This window comes from Calypte anna, chromosome 4B (genome assembly GCF_003957555.1).
Source record: "Calypte anna isolate BGI_N300 chromosome 4B, bCalAnn1_v1.p, whole genome shotgun sequence".
Classification (NCBI taxonomy): domain Eukaryota; kingdom Metazoa; phylum Chordata; class Aves; order Apodiformes; family Trochilidae; genus Calypte; species Calypte anna.
The window spans coordinates 21,411,812-21,428,738 of record NC_044249.1 but is presented as its reverse complement, the minus strand read 5'-3'; the positions used below and the strand labels follow the sequence as shown (position 1 = coordinate 21,428,738).

At 41.3% G+C, this 16,927-nt stretch overlaps 1 protein-coding gene across 1 annotated transcript in view; it reads left to right on the top strand.

Annotated features, from left to right (window-relative positions):
• Window positions 1-16,927, top strand: part of C4BH20orf194 (chromosome 4B C20orf194 homolog) — a 78,287-nt gene that overhangs the window by 7,711 nt on the left and 53,649 nt on the right. The window contains exons 2-7 of the mRNA XM_030450437.1: window positions 2,159-2,238; window positions 9,133-9,252; window positions 10,076-10,200; window positions 12,787-12,883; window positions 14,099-14,205; window positions 16,664-16,741. Coding sequence (XP_030306297.1) covers window positions 2,159-2,238; window positions 9,133-9,252; window positions 10,076-10,200; window positions 12,787-12,883; window positions 14,099-14,205; window positions 16,664-16,741 — 607 coding nt within the window. The remainder of the gene's footprint in view (window positions 1-2,158; window positions 2,239-9,132; window positions 9,253-10,075; window positions 10,201-12,786; window positions 12,884-14,098; window positions 14,206-16,663; window positions 16,742-16,927) is intronic.

Below are 16,927 nucleotides of genomic sequence, written 5' to 3'. Positions count from 1 at the left end.
GCAAGAACGTTTGAGAGTCATGCTGAGTTATAGGTGATATTGGTAGGGCTGCTTTCCTGGGGCTGGAAATGTAAAAAAGAATTGTAAAGAGGATAAAGAGAGACCTGAGTAGGTGTTTGTGCCGTTATCAGTGGCTTTAATCCAGTGACTGGATCAAAGGAGGTCCAAAGGAGGGCAACCAGGCTGGTGAAGGGACTCGAGCACAGACCCTATGAGGAGAGGCTGAGAGAGCTGGGGGTGTTGAGGCTGGAGAAGAGGAGGCTCAGGGGAGACCTCATCACTCTCTACAACTCCCTGAAAGGAGGTTGGAGCCAGGGGGGGGTTGGGCTCTTTTCCCAGGCAACTCTCAGCAAGACAAGAGGGCAGGGTCTCAAGTTGTGCCAGGGGAAGTTTAGGTTGGAGATTAGAAAGAATTTCTTTCTGGAGAGGGTGATCAGGCATTGGAATGGGCTGCCCAGGGAAGTAGTGGATTCTCCGTGTCTGGAGATATTTAAAAAGAGACTGGATGTGGCACTGAGTGCCATGGTCTACCAACCACAACGGTGGTAAAAGGGTTGGACTTGATCTCTGAGGTCCCTTCCAACCCAGCCAATTCTATGATTCTATGAAAATATCCAGACAGACAGCCAGGGGACTGTGAGACAGTTCAGCATAGGATGTGAAGTGGGAAGGTTCAGGCAAATGGAATAATTGAGGGATTCAGAACTGCAACAGGCAGCCTGGAATTAGGAGAAGATAAAAGTGGAGTGTTTGCACTCCTTATGTACTTGCTCTGAAATTTCCTTCTAATGTCTGCTCCTTAATGTGGATGTTTGAGTTGCACTCCAGTGAGCTCTGCTGCAAACCTTTCCTGTTCATTCTGGCTTTTCAGGTAAAGTAGAGCATGATAATTGTAGTGTTACCGAAAAGTTCTCTTTGCTTTTTGCTGGGCTTAAGTGACTATGAAAATAGGAATTCTTGTTTATTTGAGCAGCTCAGAAATGGAGCTCTGTTACAGTGTTGCTGTAAGAGCCATTGGTTTCCTGGAGCTGAAGAGCTCAGCTATGTAAACAAGGCTCTAAACAAGAAAATATAGTTATACCAGCAGGGAAATTTCTTGCCTTTTATCTGTATTAGAACAAGCAACAAGCTCACAAAATGTAACTTAGAAGCATTTATTACTTATGCTTAGAAGCATAAATTCTCTTCCTCTCGGTGTGGCTATTCTAGCTGAATTCTTTTGCCTAAAGATGCAGTTGGACAACTAAATAAAACTTTATATTAAAATTCATTTTGATTCTTGCCAAGACTTGGTGTTGTTTCATTTCTTTCTCATCTAGATTATCATTATTCTTCATCTTTTCATCTAGATTATCAAAGATAATACTTCAGGCTTATAATTTGCTCGAGCATTTTAGACAAATGTCAGGGTTTTATTACACAAGTCATGAGAAAGGCAAAGTGCCTGTTATGAAAATAACCTAGAGATTGCTTTGGGTAGAGAGGAGGAAAAGTTCCTGCTTTTATCATTTGCATTAAGTATAATTCATTTACATTTTTGACTGAGTTGTGGTTAACTTTCTGACTGGTGGAACTTCAGTTTAAGTTGTCTTGCAGGAAAAAAAAATCCTTCTATAAAAGTGCCCTTTTCTGGAGCTCAGCTTTTTTTTTGTGTGTGTGTCTATGGTCTGGAGTTGACCTTTTTTTTGTTTTTTGCCCTTATTCTGCAGTTACAGAGGGTTCAAACAGCCTGATGGTGCTGGGGATGCTGAGACTCCTCTCTTGCATCCTCCTCCCTTCCCTTGTCCCAACCTGAGCATCACCTGCCCTGGGTTGCTTTGCTCTCTGCTAGGAAAAGGAATATTTCTGGCCTGAGGAAGAACTTAAAGGTTTTGGCTAGAGGTTAAAGATTAACAGAGCACTTGGGTAGAAGGGGTAGTTACAGATTCTGGTCTCCTCTCAGGGCTCTCTACTTTCATTGGAGAAAAATAAATAAACTGGGGCTGGTTTGATGGAAGATTTACAACGTGTTTCAAACAACAGCTACACAAGTTGAACTACTCCTGCTTAGTTTGTATAATAAAAAGCTAGGTCAACTCTTCAGCCTGCCAAATGTGAGCACTTCAAAACACTGACCTGAAGGAGGGATTTTTATTTTTATTTTATTTTTCTTTTGCAGCTGCAGCCGCCTCAGAAACATTCAGAGTATCCTGACACAGAGCAGCAAATCTCAACCAGATGGAATCCTTTGCATTTTAGGTTAGTTTTGCTATTTTTTTTTTTCTTTCCCTTCTCTTTGTTCTCTGTACTGTGTAGCAAAGTTACCATGAGGTTCAGAAAGATGAAGACCCTCAGAGCCCTGTTTCAGGGCTGTCTCATAGTCCCACTGTTTTCTCCCTAAATAATTTCTGGGCATATTTACTGATTTCAGGCAAACTTGCTCCAACAGGAGCAATGAGACTGCTTTTATTGTGAAAATGAAGTGGCTGGAGAGAAGACAGAATCTCAGTTAATGTCCAAACTGAAGGAAAGATGGGGAGAATCTAATCCCTGTCAATTTGGAGTAAAGATTCAGCTGTCTGGGCAGCTTGTGTTTTCCAGCTGGTGCTTGGCATAGAAGCTCAAGGCTGATGTTGTTGCAGATGGTTTCCCTGGGTAGGGGAAATGAAAGGGATCAGAAGATGCTGAGGTTGTGGAAATGAAGAGCAGAGGAGCACTGAAATTAGGGATTGAGAGATACAAAGCTCTGGAGGGTGGTGGCTGAGGACAGGCTTGGCTTATGAGAGAGATAGGAAGGGGGAGAATAATCAGGAAACTGCCAGAATTAATAAAACCTGAATTGAAGGGGTGGGAGGTCTGGCCTCAGGAGAGGTAATTCAGAATTCACTTAAAGGCTGGCATGAGAAACCTGAGAAGCAGTTACAAGTTAAATGCATGTGGCTGCAGTGCTTGGTTTCTTCTGGGGCTGGGAGAAAAGGGTGATTGGAAGTAAAAGTGACATGTGCAAGTGTGCTGGAGGAAAAGAACAGGTTTCTTTGTGCTGCTTGAATATAATTTCTGTGAGTAATATTGACTCGTGTTTCCTAGTGTATAATCAGCATCAAGGTACCAAAGGAAAAGTTCAGGAATGATGATGGAACAGGACTAGGTGCCATTGTTTTAAGTAATTTATTAATAGAGACAGAAATCTAATGCAGCCCTAATGATGTTTTGTGTAGGAAGGCTGGAGAGGGACTGTGTGCAAGGGCCTGGAGTGATGGAACAAGGGGTAATGGTTAGAAATTGAAAAGGAAGTTTAGATTGGATGTTAGGAACAAGTTCTTCACCATGAGGGTGGTGGAACAATGGACCAGGCTGCCCAGGGAGGTGGTTGAGGCTTCATCCCTGGAGATATTCAAGGTGAGGCTCTGATCTGGTTGATGGTGTCCCTGCTGAGTGCAGGGGTTGGACTGGGTGACCTTTGAGGTCTCCTGCAACCCAAATTACTCTGGATTCCATAACGGGCTTGCATTAAGAAATCAAACAACACTGTTAAATTATGGGGTTGTTTTTTTTTTAGTGGTGTAGCAAGAAAACTTGCAGAAGCTCCTTTACTGAATCAGAACAAAACTTGTAAATGTGTATAACCTAGTTTTCAAACTCCATAACATGACTTCCTATCCCACATCCTTTAGGGTAAGAGTTTAGAAGCCTTTGGCTACCTAGTGACTGGTCTGTAAGGTCACTGTGTCATCCTTCCAGTGAAACTTAGACAGGATAAAGTACTTGTTTTTTGCCTTAGCCAGGCTAATTTCATAAATTTGCTCAAATTATGTCATTTTACCATTGAACTGCAGTGTTTCTTGGCTCCAATTAACTCTGAAGCTTCAGGAAGTACCAAGCAAAGAGGAGTCACTCCCAGCCTTAGGGGAAACTTTGCAGGCAGAAGGAATTGCTTGGTGTAATCCTCTGTGAAATGTGAAGTATTTAAGCCCATAGCTCTTAGTAAATAAGCATTTCTGTTGTGGAAATATAGGTGGTGTGTTTTGTGGGGAGATCTCTGCTCTGCCCTAATCTCTTTCAGTGCCCACAATGGGGGTGTTGTTGTCTGATCTGACCTGTGCAATGCAGCCTGCTGGATTTCTCACATAACTTCTGGTTAAGAAGAATAAATCCATTAAATCTGTCTTCAGACACGAGGCTCAGATGACAAAAAATAGGTAGTCTTACATTTTAAGTCCTGTTGGATTGTCTGGAAAGCAGATACCCATGTTTTGTGGGTTTTTTTACATGTTATATTTCACTTGGCTGTCTGTAATCACTTAGACTTAATGTATTTCCCTCCCCCCAACTTCAGTTTTACATGCTGGGCTGTGAGATAAAAGCAATATAAACTTTCATGGCTCAGCTTCAAGTCCATTAATATTTATACTGAAATTAAAAACTGTTTTGTGAGGTTCTGAAGAGAGATGAGAACTGAGAAATTACTGCTACAATTATTGAAATGTAGTTAGAGCTGATTCTTGAAAAGAATCCTGCCTTCTTAAAGTGGTTGAAAGGGAGCATTTCTGCCTTCTTTGCTGGGGAGAAAAGGCATCACAATTGGTAGGAAAAAGGAATTTCTAGGTTGGTATCTTGGTTATCTTAAGAAATGTCCATTTGGAGTGTGTTGCTGTTAGAGCTGCTAAGAGAAGGGTGTATCCAACTACTTAAAAATGGTTTAGAGTATAATTTAACAGTGGTGTTTCTGGCATCTCACCTTTCAACAGGGATTTTCAGCTCAGGGTTAAGTTGATCTGGTTTCTGTTTTACTTTCTGTAGGGTATGTCTACAAATCTGACTGGAGTTGAAGCTGTTCTTGTAGCTCCAAGTGTTTCAGAGTTCAGCACAGCCAAGCTATAATTTGTACAGATCTTGCTGTTTACTTTTTATCCTCCCTTCAGAGGACAGGAATACTTTAGAGCTTGGATCAGTGATTTTAAAGTTTATTTTCTCTTGGTTCTGCTCACATATTCCTACTTTTTTGATCTTTTTCTTCTTCCAGTATATCCATCCTACACAGACCTCACACCTTAGGGTGTGAGAAAAACTTGATCATTTAGTAGATTGCACTGGTTGTTCATCCCTTTCCCAATAGGGATGTTTTTTAATAATTATTGTGCCACTTCTCTTAGATGACAGTTCCACAACTACATTTTTGGGGGGGACAAGTGTCTAAAGGTGACTTCTCCATTCCTCCTCACCTTCCTGCTCCCTCCCTGGCATCCCTGCAACCCCAAATGTGTCATGGACCAACTCTTCTTCCTTTGCTACTCCAGGATGTGTCAGAAGTGGATGGCTGGGACAAAAAGGACTTTTTTTTTTTTACCTAGAGGCTGTGTTTGTGTCAGCAGCTGTGTGGTTGCAGGTAGGAGGGATGACTGAGCTGAATTCTTTTTGCTGTGCAGCAGAGGAGCTGCAGCCTGGCCCTAGGCTGCTCCCCTTCCCTTTCCTCTCTTTCCTCCCCACATGGCTTTTACATCAGTGGTGGCTGATCCCTTGCAGCCACTTCATTTTACTGAGCAGGCAGCTGATTATTTTTTCTTCTCCCTGCTTAGCCAGACCACTTTTCTGCCAATTTAGCAAAGTGAAACACAGAAGTGAGGTCAGAGAAGTCCTGACTGCAGGAGAAGGAGCAGGGATGGCTCTTGGGCAGCAGGGAGATGCTGGGGACTGAATTATTGCCCCACTCCAGCCTTGTGACAAGTTGGGGACAGGCAGGGAGTTCAGTAGCTCCCAGCTCAGCTGGAGACAGGCGTGGGGGTTTCCTAATTAATAACTTTCCCCATTGTTCTGTTGCAGAGGCTTTCTGGAGGTATCTCATCCTTGGCATTGTTTCATTTCCTGTTTATTTTCCTCTGGTTATATCTCTTCATTTAACTCCATGTGTTTCTGGATAATAATATAATAAAGTAGAATAAAGTATTATTAAAGTCTCAGTTTGAAAGGTCCTGTAAATAACTGGAACTGTAAATAACTTGAAAAATCAACCAGCCACACAAACCCCTGCAGAGTTCATGGTTTTATGGGAAGTTAATGCCTGGCAGGGCTCTGCAAGCCATAAATTCCCACTTGTCCTCTCTTAGAAGAGTTCAGCTTATCAGCTGCCCCCCTGAAAATCTTTTTGTCTATTTTACCTGGTGTTTAGCTTTGAATCTTCTTTGCTTCAAGCCTGAGGAGTTGGTGCATGCAGACAAAACCTCAAACTCCTACAGCAGTTGGTGACATTTTTTTTTTCTCCTTTTTCTCCTGCTCTTTCAGACTTTCCACTAATCTGTTCCTTTTTCTCCTTCACTCTTACCCTGAGCACACCACTTTGGATCTGTAGGTTTTGGAGACCCAGGCAAGGAGTTTGATAAGAAAATCCAAATGCCTTTTTTATCCATGCTGTTGGAGGTGCCTTTTGCCATGGTAGTGATGTTTGCTTGTGAAACACAAGCAATGCTGCTTGTGAAGGGACTGTCAGAACCCCTGCTTTCTGCCAGATTATTGCTCATCTGATTGCCTCCAAAAATTGCCAAGTAGTCAGGGAAAGAGATGATTTTCAGGTAGCTTTCTGAGGCTGTAACTGGTTTCAAGGAGACTGCTTGCCTGTAAACACAGTTCCCCAGAACAATGGGATGGATGCTTCCTGGAATTAAGTCTCCACACTTGGTTGTCATTAAAATCCCACTTAAAGATGGGGGGTTTGGCACCAATATTGGTGTGTTGAGTCATGCTGAGGTTTAGATGATATTGGTAGGGCTGCTTTCATGGGGCTGGAAAGGTAAAAAAATTGTCAAGAGGATAAAGAGAGACAGTGTGTTCTCTTCTCCTCCTTCTTTTGTGCCCACTCTGAGTTGCCAGATCCAGGGCAGTCTCTGCAGAAAATGACTGGCACAGAATAGAGGAAATCTCACAGCAGGAAGGGGAAGGGAAGAAGTGACTGGGTCTGAACATTTTTATAGCTGAATCTTAACTGATGCCATGGCCTGAGTGGAAGATTGACTGCTGAGATCCCTCGGTATTCCCTGTGTCAAGGGGAGCTTTCTAACCCCCAGAATTGTGACTCAATTTGAGAAGGTTTTATAGATCTCTGAATGGGAGATGAGGACTAGAAGTTAGCAGAGGAATGAGGATTCGAAGGTTATGGTAGAAAGGCTTTTTGAGGGGTCAGAAAGCTTTCCCCTTTCCCTACAGAGTTGAAGGAATGCTGTGATGGGTTGTGCTAAATGCTGCTGAGGTTTTTCTCACATCCTAAGGGCAAGAGGTCTGTGTAGGATGGATGCAGCTCCTCTGCTGCACAGCAAAAAGAATTCAGCTCAGTCATCCCTCCTACCTGCAACCACACAGCTGCTGACACAAACACAGCCTCTAGGTAAAAAAAAAAAAAAGCCCTTTTTGTCCCAGCCATCCACTTCTGACACATCCTGGAGTAACAAAGAAAGAAGAGTTGGTCCATGACACATTTGGAGCTGCAGGGATGCCAGGGAGGGAGCAGGAAGGTGAGGAGGAATGGAGAAGTCACCTTTAGACACTTGTCCCCCCCAAAAATGTAGTTGTGGAACTGTCATCTAAAAGAAGTGGTATAATAATTATTAAAAAACATCCCTATTGGGAAAGGGATGAACAACCAGTGCAATCTACTAAATGATCAAGTTTTTCTCACACCCTAAGGTGTGAGGTCTGTGTAGGATGGATATACTGGAAGAAGAAAAAGATCAAAAAAGTAGGAATACGTGAGCAGAATCAAGAGAAAATAAACTTTAAAAGTCACTGCTCCAAGCTCTAAAGTATTCCTGTCCTCTGAAGAGAGGATAAAAAGTAAACAGCAAGATCTGGAAAAATTTTAGCTGTGCTGTGTTACTGCTGGTAATCGTGGAGCCATGAGCAGGACTGCAGAGGTTCAGGGCTTTAACACACCTTGAACTGATGGAGTTTTATTGCTTCTGTAGCCTGAGAGAGCATCAGGTACCTTGGAATAAATGGGAGCTTTCCAAAGGCCAAAGCTGCTAAATAAACAAGGGAATTTATTAAGCTGAGGGATTCAGGAGCTGGATGCAGGCATGTCCAGTTTAAAAAGCTGAAGCATGAATTATAAAACCAAAAAGAAATGTAATTTGCTCCAATTTGTGGTGTTCAGGGGACTCTTGAGGAGCTGGGTTTCCGATGCAAGGCTTGAAAGCCAGACATCCAGGCTGTGTTGTTCCATTATCAGGGCACTGATCTCTGCTTTGGACAGGGCTAACAAATCTTTGTTTATTGGCAGCCTTCCTACTGTATCCTAATATAACTTGGTAGGAAAACTTGACATCAGTGTTTATGAGAAATTTGGGGCTGGTTGAGACTCTTTAAAGTGTGGATGTCAAGGATGTTGCTTCCTGCATCATTTTGCTGGTGGAGAAAACTTGATTTATTACAGTAAAATTAGGAATTAGCACTCTGTCTTCCAGAGAGATGAAAATACTTCTGAAATCTGTGCCTTGTTTCCTTTTTTCTTTGTTTTCTTTTTTTTTTTCCCTTCTCTCTCTCCCCATACTGCAGATCTTCAATTATTTTCATTGTATTTTCCCAGTGACCAGAAGAAGCTTCCTCTGAAAGCTGTCCTTACACTGTCTATTTTGTCAAAATATCTTTTCATGATATGTTTGAAGCCTGCAGTGGCTTTCTGGTGACTCAGGGGTTGCAGTATAATTCTGATAAGATAATGTTTAATCATGTATTCTAAAGCAGGAGATTTAGGTCACAGGATTAGTTCGTTAGGAAGCTTCAATCAAGAACATATTAATTAGAATGCATCCTGAGCACAGGCAGATGTTTGGGTTTGAATCACTAGATAAAACTCAACTTTTGATGGTGCAGAGCACTGCAGAAAACTGGAGTTATTTAATTTTTTTTAAAGAAATCCTGTGGATTTAGGTCAAGAGAGAGATGTCAGCATGTGGCAATGAACTGCCAGAAACTTCTTTTACCCAACTCTGTTTTGCCAGCATGTTCAATGGGCATAAGTGCTCACTGACAATGTGAGGAGTTAATACTCTTGTTTTAAAGTTATTTTAGTAGGGAAAAACCCAAACTTTTCAGGTGTACAGTGTTAGGACACAGAACACTTCACATGTGGGGTTGGTTTGTGTTTTGTTTTTTTTTTTTTTGCAGGAATAGACAGTCGGTACAATGAAGGTTGCAGGGAACTGGCAAACTATCTGCTTTTTGGCTTGTATAACCAGAATAACAATGACTTTGAAAGATCTGGGTTTCCTGAAGAGGTTCTTGATGGTGAGTAAAGTACTCAGCTTTTTTTACCTATTCTTCAGTCTTTCTGGAGGGTGGGTGAGCAGCATTAGGAACACACCTCAACAAAATCAAGTCAGTAAATCTCTTAATTCTGTATCTACACCTGAAACAGCTCTTAAAAACACTGCTGAAGAACTCTTGGTTTTAAACACATTTTAAAGGTGTCTCCCCTTCACTGTTTCCCCCAAATCTTCTAAACAACCACAGCCCCCATTAGGAGAAGTCATGGTACTTGTGTCCCTCTGTTATCACTGACCCTGTGATCACCCCTCCAGAGTTCTTAAATAATTGATTTCTTTTCCCTTTAACATATTATCTCACTGATGTGATACTTGGAGGGTGGCCAGCCACCAAGAGCATCAATTATTATCCCCTTCTTTGCAAGAAATGTTGAATATCTACACCATGAGCCTCAGTGCTGGCCTTTAGTCCAAGCAACCTTCTGATGTAATATCAGGCAAGAGCAGCTCTGGTTCCCAGCTCTGGAAGGACTCATCTCTGACCCTCTTGGCTTTTCAGAGGACAGGCTGATGCAAGTTCCATGCAAGCCTTCAGAATAAACCCATAATTGTTCTGAAGAGTTAAGAAGTGCTGTTGTACTTGGAGCTGTATCTGGCTGCCAGCTCTTTCTTAAAGAAGTGGGGAGTGATTGTAGATTCAGATAGTTGAACAGTTTTCTTTTTAATCAGGTTGTGTCATAGCAAAAAGGGTCTTCTGTTCAGTTTCTGTGGGGTTTTTGTGCCCAAATAATTGTTCTGTGTATGGAGTCTTGGTGCTGGAATAATATTTGTTCTGCTTGCTACAGATATAATCATATTAATCAAACCTGACAGTGTCCATCTGTACTGTAACCCTGTGAATTATAATCATCTTTTGCCATATGTGGCATACTGGAGGAACTTGCATTTTCACTGCCTGACTGAAAATGAGGTAAGTGGAAAAAGAATGCAGATGAGAATTCCTTCATCAACTTCCTAATCAACTGATATTTGAAGTGGAATTTTTCTTTGCCATTCCTTCCAGAAGTCTTTTTCTCTTTCTCAGCCTCAGCAGGGGGGTGAGCTGCATGGATATGTGGGTGTTAATCATTTCCCTGCCATCCCCAAGAAGAATATGTTTTTAACACTTTGTAGTTGTTGGAGCATGAAGATGAATTGCTCCCCTCTCCCACTAATTACTGCTGCTTTGACATGAGTCAGTGATCTTTTAATGAGGAAAAAGCACGTGGCTTGGGAGAAATGCAGAATATGGATCCAGTAGCACAGTCCACACTGAGATTTCCAAGGATGGGCTTATTTGCTAGCAGTGTTCTATGCCAGTAGGTTTAAAATATGAGAGAAGAATGGCCTAGTAAGCCACTTAAAATCAATATATTGTATTATTTTTTTTCATTTTGACTTTCAACTCTTCCTTTCAAGAGCTGTTAATCTCATAGCTTTGTCATTTTCTTTCGCTGGACCATGGTTCCTAAATGTGAGTTTCATTTTGTGATTAAAGGCAAGCTGAGAAAAGCTGCTTATCATAGTGAAGTGCTCCTAGAGGAGTTAAAAAATGAAAATACTTTTTGTCTAGGTGTAGAGTAAGTTTCCTAGGGTAATTGTGGAAGAGAAACCAAAAAACATTGCTGGGTCAGGCTTTAAGTGCATCTTGTTTATAGGAGGTTTCCCTGTAGTGGCTTTTAAGCATATTCTTTTTTTTTTCAGAGACACAAATAACTTCTTCTTGCTTCTATAACAATGAAACCAACAAGCTCAAGAGATTTAGGAGTAAAGAAAGGAAATCCATACCTGGCTCTGTATGAATCTGCCAAAACCTGTAGCCTCTCCTTTTCTCCTTCCCTATTTGCCTTCACCTAGACCATAGAAATTTAAGTGAATATCCTAGGTATTGCAAGAAAAAGATATTATTATAAATGCTCATTTTCAAAATGACCAAATAAGATCAAATACTGGAATTTAATGCAGAGTGTCTAAGCTTTCTTCGTGTCATAACTGCATGGTTGATGGAACAAGCTGTATTTATACCTATTTAGAGGCTGAGGGAGCTGGGGGTGTTGAGGCTGGAGAAGAGGAGGCTCAGGGGAGACCTCATCACTCTCTCCAACTCCCTGAAAGGAGGTTGGAGCCAGGGGGGGGTTGGGCTCTTTTCCCAGGCAACTCTCAGCAAGACAAGAGGGCAGGGTCTCAAGTTGTGCCAGGGGAGGTTTAGGTTGGAGATGAGAAAGAATTTCTTTCTGGAGAGGGTGATCAGGCATTGGAATGGGCTGCCCAGGGAAGTAGTGGATTCTCCGTGTCTGGAGATCTTTCCAAAGAGCCTGGATGTGGCACTGAGTGCCATGGGCTGGGAACTGCAGTGGGAGTGGATCAAGGGTTGGACTTGATGATCTCTGAGCTCCCTTCCAACCCAGTCAATTCTATGGTTCTATTATTCTATAGCAGATAGTAAGCAAGTTTTTAGCACCCTGCCAAAACCCAAGATTTTATTCTAATGGCATTTTGAAGTCTGGAGAAATTGGCAGTTGTTTGGGGCTTGGCTTTGAACTGCAACTTTGATCTGGTTTCCTGGGTTTGAAGACAGAACACATCATGGAGGAACCTGGGCTGCATCTTAAACTTGGGCTTCTCTTAAAAGAACTTGTTCTTAAAATAAGTTTGTGGGGTGTACCCTGAAGCTCACAAGAGCTACATCCAAAACGTTTGTAGTCATGTGTTTTACCTGGGTATTAAGTTCAGAGCAGTGTGTGTTTAAAAGAAAGAAAGAAAAAAAAAGAAGAGAAAAATAAGAGACAAAACACAACTGCCTTCTGATCTTGCTCCAGGAAGCAAGTGTCTCTTGAGTACCCAGTGAGGTTGGGCATGTTGGTTCCAGACTTGCTGTGTCTTTTCAGATAAAAATCAGAGAGCATTTATATTATATTTTTTTAACAGTTTAGTTTTTAACACTTTTCTGAGCCACAAGTAAGATATTTGTTCTTCACTCCTGCTGATATCTGCAGCTGACTTCAGGCTGCTGCTAGCAAGTGCTGCTTGGTGAACTCTCCTTTTCTCTTCCTTTTCCTACATTTATCTCTGCCTCAGACAGCAGTTTGGTCTCACTGCTTCTTCTCTGACCTGGGCTGTCTCTTGTCAGTTTTGCATTCCCCACTGAGTGTTGTTACTGTGGTAATATATATATTTTTTTTCCTCAGCAGAAAGGTTTTCGTGGCACATCAGCTGCTATTCTCAAAATACCTTTTAATGTTTAAATTCTTTCCAGCATCTAGTAAGTGATATTGAGAAGCTGAGAATAAAATAAATGTTTTTCTATGTTTATAACCTTATTGAAAACATTGCTCTGAAGTTACTAAAGAAATACTTTTAAGTTCCTTTGCTTCTGGAAGCTGCAGGGAATGTTTTAATGGATTACATGACGTTTGCTGGGGAATTAAAACAGCACTATACATCTTCTCCTTTATGCAAAACTACCAACCATATTAGGCCTGCCTAATCAGCTTTCATGTTAAATGACTTCTTGCAGTATGAAGATGAAGAAGCTGCAGAGGAATTCAAAATCTCCAGCTTTGTAGACATGGTTCGGGATTGCAGTCGCATTGGCATTCCGTACAGCTGCCAGGGTAGGTCAGCTTGGTTTATGCCAAGAATTTAAGTGTTTTCCAGCAGGCCATTCAGGGAGTGAAGATTTCCTTCCCTTTGCTAAGGATTAATATGTCAGTAGTTTCTCTTTAGCCACCTTTTTACTTGCGAGTTGGGTTTCTTTCTGGAACCTCTGAGCCCTGAGACTTCGTCTGCAGCGTGAATGCTCCCAGCGTGGGGAAATGATTTGCATTCAGAGAAGTGTGTTCTGCTGCTACACAACTTCTCTGGTCAGATGGGAGCTCCAGATAAACACTTCTTTATGTAAGGAAAGAATAAACATTTCGTTATGCAACTTGCCTTTTATAGCACTGCAAAAATGGGGCTGCAGGGCTTCCTGCTCTGAGCTGGAGCATCCCTTGCAGCCTCAGCAGGCAGCTCTTGCATTTTTCACTGAAATGCACTTAACAGCATCCCCAACAGGGAAGGATGTAAAGAAATTAAATGTAAAAGAAAGCAGGACCTGCACTTCACCATGCAGCACAAAGCTCTGGGCTTTGGGGTTCACAGTACAGTGGGTGAGAGGCAAAAAAAAAAGGAAAAAGAATCACTTCCTGGTTTTGAACAATAATAACTCCAAACAACCTATTTTTTTTTATATATATACCTAATTCTTGTCTTGAGAAGAGGATGATTTGTTCTGACTGCCTGCAAAATGCTTGATGAGTCAGGGCAAGGGAGAGGGTTATGGCTTTTTGTCAGGAAGTGGCTAAAGAAGGAGTGTTGTTTAACGGGGATACTCACCCTTCAGCTGGTTTGCAGCTTCACTGGTAAATACCAGGCTGAATAGTTTTCCTCCTGCTCAGCTTGAAATTCTGATTACCATGGGGATGACGTTGGCAGGATTTGACTTCAGGCCAAATATTTAAGGAAATTGGAGTAAGCAAAGCTCCCTGTTGAGTGTTTTGAGCTTTAATGGTGCTGCTGGTGGTGGAATCAAATTTGCAAGGAGCTGGAACTTTTTGGACCAGGGTGACAGCTGGAAAAAAGGGCTTAAATTTGAGGTGTAAAAAGGAACTTTCTAAAAAAAATCTTCACAAAAACCATGTTTTAATTGTAGATTTTAAGTTGGACAAAGACAGGATAATTTACACCCTTTATTAGAATCTCAGGACAATTAAGTTCTCAGAGAAAGTTAAGCAGAGAGATATTGTGATATTGTGAGAGAATGTTTCTGTGAACCATTTCCTTTGCAGGTCATCTCCAGATTTTTGATATGTTTATTGTTGAAAAGTGGCCCATCGTGCAGGCTTTTGCACTGGAAGGAATAGGGGGTGATGGCTTCTTTACAATGAAATATGAGGTTAGTACTTATGCCTTTAATTTTCTTCCATTCTGAAGCAGAAATTGAGTTGTAGAATTACTTGGAAATTCCCTTTTGAGATCATCTGCTCCTGACTCATCACTCAGTGAGCTTCTAAGCTGGGTGAAGTTTTTCAGGGTATTCTGGAGCTGGGGTTTGAGTGAGAAAACTCAGTCTTGCTGAGGTTTTGCAAGCTACACAGCACTCTGTCTTGGATAAATCATCCCTGCTGGGTGCCCCTCAAGCCTCCTTGTTGTGATTTAGAACTTTTTATTTTCCCTTCTGGAGTCTCTTGAGCAAATCAGAAGGGAATTGTTGGGGTTTTTTTAACTGCTACATGGGTATAGATACCCACGAGCAGTGGAAGAGAAGCTGGTTAGTGAAAAATGCCCTGAAATTAACTGAGATAATGAGAAGGGACTGTATTACTTGGATCATTAGTTTTGAGACAAGAAATGCATCTACTTTTCTCTCAACATATATTCTTGGGTCATCATAGCCTGCTGAATAGGGCAGCAGTCAAGATTTTGGATGATGCTGCTGATTTTAATAATGATTTGCTGTTCCACTCTGTCTCACTTGTCTCAATTGATTTGCCTGTTCATTAAATACACTCCAACAGCATCTTTGGAGGGGAGCTTTGTCTTCATGTACTTGTTTGAAGCTTCTTTTATTTAAATTTTCTTGGCCCTCTGCCACAGAAATGCAGATGCCCTGGTTTTCTTCTTGGTTCTCCATTTTTACAGCCAGAATGTTCTTTGTCTGACTTCTGACAACTGGAAAAAACCCAAGGAATTAGTAATCCCATTGTTCAAGTCCCATCACATGTAGTACTGTACACGCTGGCTCAGAAATCTCTTATGTGAGTTCAAGTGTGGTTTTCTCTCTCTGAGCAGTGTGCTCTTCCCACTGGTACCTTCCTTGGGTTTTTTTGGGTTTGTTTTTTGTCATCAGTAGTGCTGAACCATCTTAGGAGAACTCAGCAAAACCATTAAATACAAAGTGCAAATTGATGAGCATCCTCGTGGAGGTCTGCCTGGGTACCAATAGCCTGAAATGAGGCAACAAAAAAATTGTCTGTCAATTCAGGAGCTTGTTTGGGGTCTTTATTTACCCTTGACAATTCATTTAATGAACCTGGAGAGGTTTTGAGAAAATGTGTAGCCCCAGTGGGGTGATGACTTTGTAAAGACAGAGCTTCTCCTGTTTCAGCTGTCTTTACAGACTTTAAAAGGAGGGATGCAAATCCTCAGGGTCTGGTTTTCAGGCATGTTTAGCTCTTGGCTGCTCAGCCAGTTCCAGTTAGGTTCTTGCTTTCTTCCTCCTTAAAGTCATAAGGGATTTCAAGTGGGAAGGGACATTCTTAACTATTTACTTAGCTGTTTATGCCTGGTTATCTGTCTAAACAGATAAACTGTATGTCAGAGATGGGGAGGAAAAACCTATTGATGGGAGGAAGAACATTTGGGATGACTATAAATGACCTAGAAATTAATATTTCTGATCTTACTAAAAGGCAGTGTTCTCAGTGCATTTTTAGCTCTTCAAACTGACTTTCCCCTGCTGCACATTTTATGGTGTTAGATTTGGAGACAGCTGTTTTGTGTTTGGTTTTTTTTTTAGTTTTTTTAATGGCATTTACTCTGTTACTACAAATGTTGCAGTTGCTCAAGATGCTGAAATCCAGAGAATTTTCTGTACTGATAGCTTTCTGGAAGTGCTGTCTGGGAAATCTTTATTATCCAACTGGACATAACTATAAATTATAACTTTATATATATATAAACTATTGTCCAACTGGAATAACTATAAAACTGGTTTCAGAAAACTTCACCCAGTGTTGCATTTTTAATGAAGTGGCTGGCAGGAAGCCCTGGAAATGCAGCAATTATTCAAATACAAATATGTTTATTATACATATATATACTGAATACAAATATATACTGAATAATATGTTGTTTAATAGAGGTTTCATATGCATCATCTTGCTACCTGGAAGAAGGAATTGCTGAGTTAAACTGGCTTTGCCTGGATTTCCATTCTGCTTAGAGCAAGAATTGGCTGGCATGTGGGATGAGGAGCCTTGGAATCTGCTTCTTATCTGTCTTGTCTCAAAGAACAAGGCAAAAAAAATGTCTCCTTTTTGGTTGTACCAGCTGATACTACTCTCTGCTATTAATCAGGAATAAATTAGTGAAATGACTTGTTTAAAAGGTGGAAGCAAAGCTTCACATTGTTTGCTCAACCCTCAGTAAAGAGGTGAATCTCAGAAGCATCCAGAACAATTTCATGGTCAATTCTTTTGTACCCAATAATGCCAAATTATTTCCAAACTGTGAGTTAGGAGGAGTGGGCAGCCTGAAGTGGCTTCAAGTCAGTTTTAGGGCAGCTGAAAGCTAAGTTTATATGGCTTTTCATGGTGTTTTTGACAGAAGTGTGTTTGAAATCTTTTTTTCAGTTAATGGATGTCAGTGTTGACTTGTGGAAGACATACAGCAAGATGGATCCTGTTTCCTTGGAGGATTTGCTCTTGGAGGTAACGTGGGTGAAATATTCTGCAGCTGCCTCTGGTCTGTGAGTGTGGATGCAGAGCAAAATTGTGCTTTTTGTTTGGTTTTAATCGTGATTAGGGACTTTATCTGCTGATGAAGGCTCTGCATCGTGTTGTTGGCTTGCCTCAAATCTTCCATGAAGTCCTCACACCATTCAAATAACTTGTCTT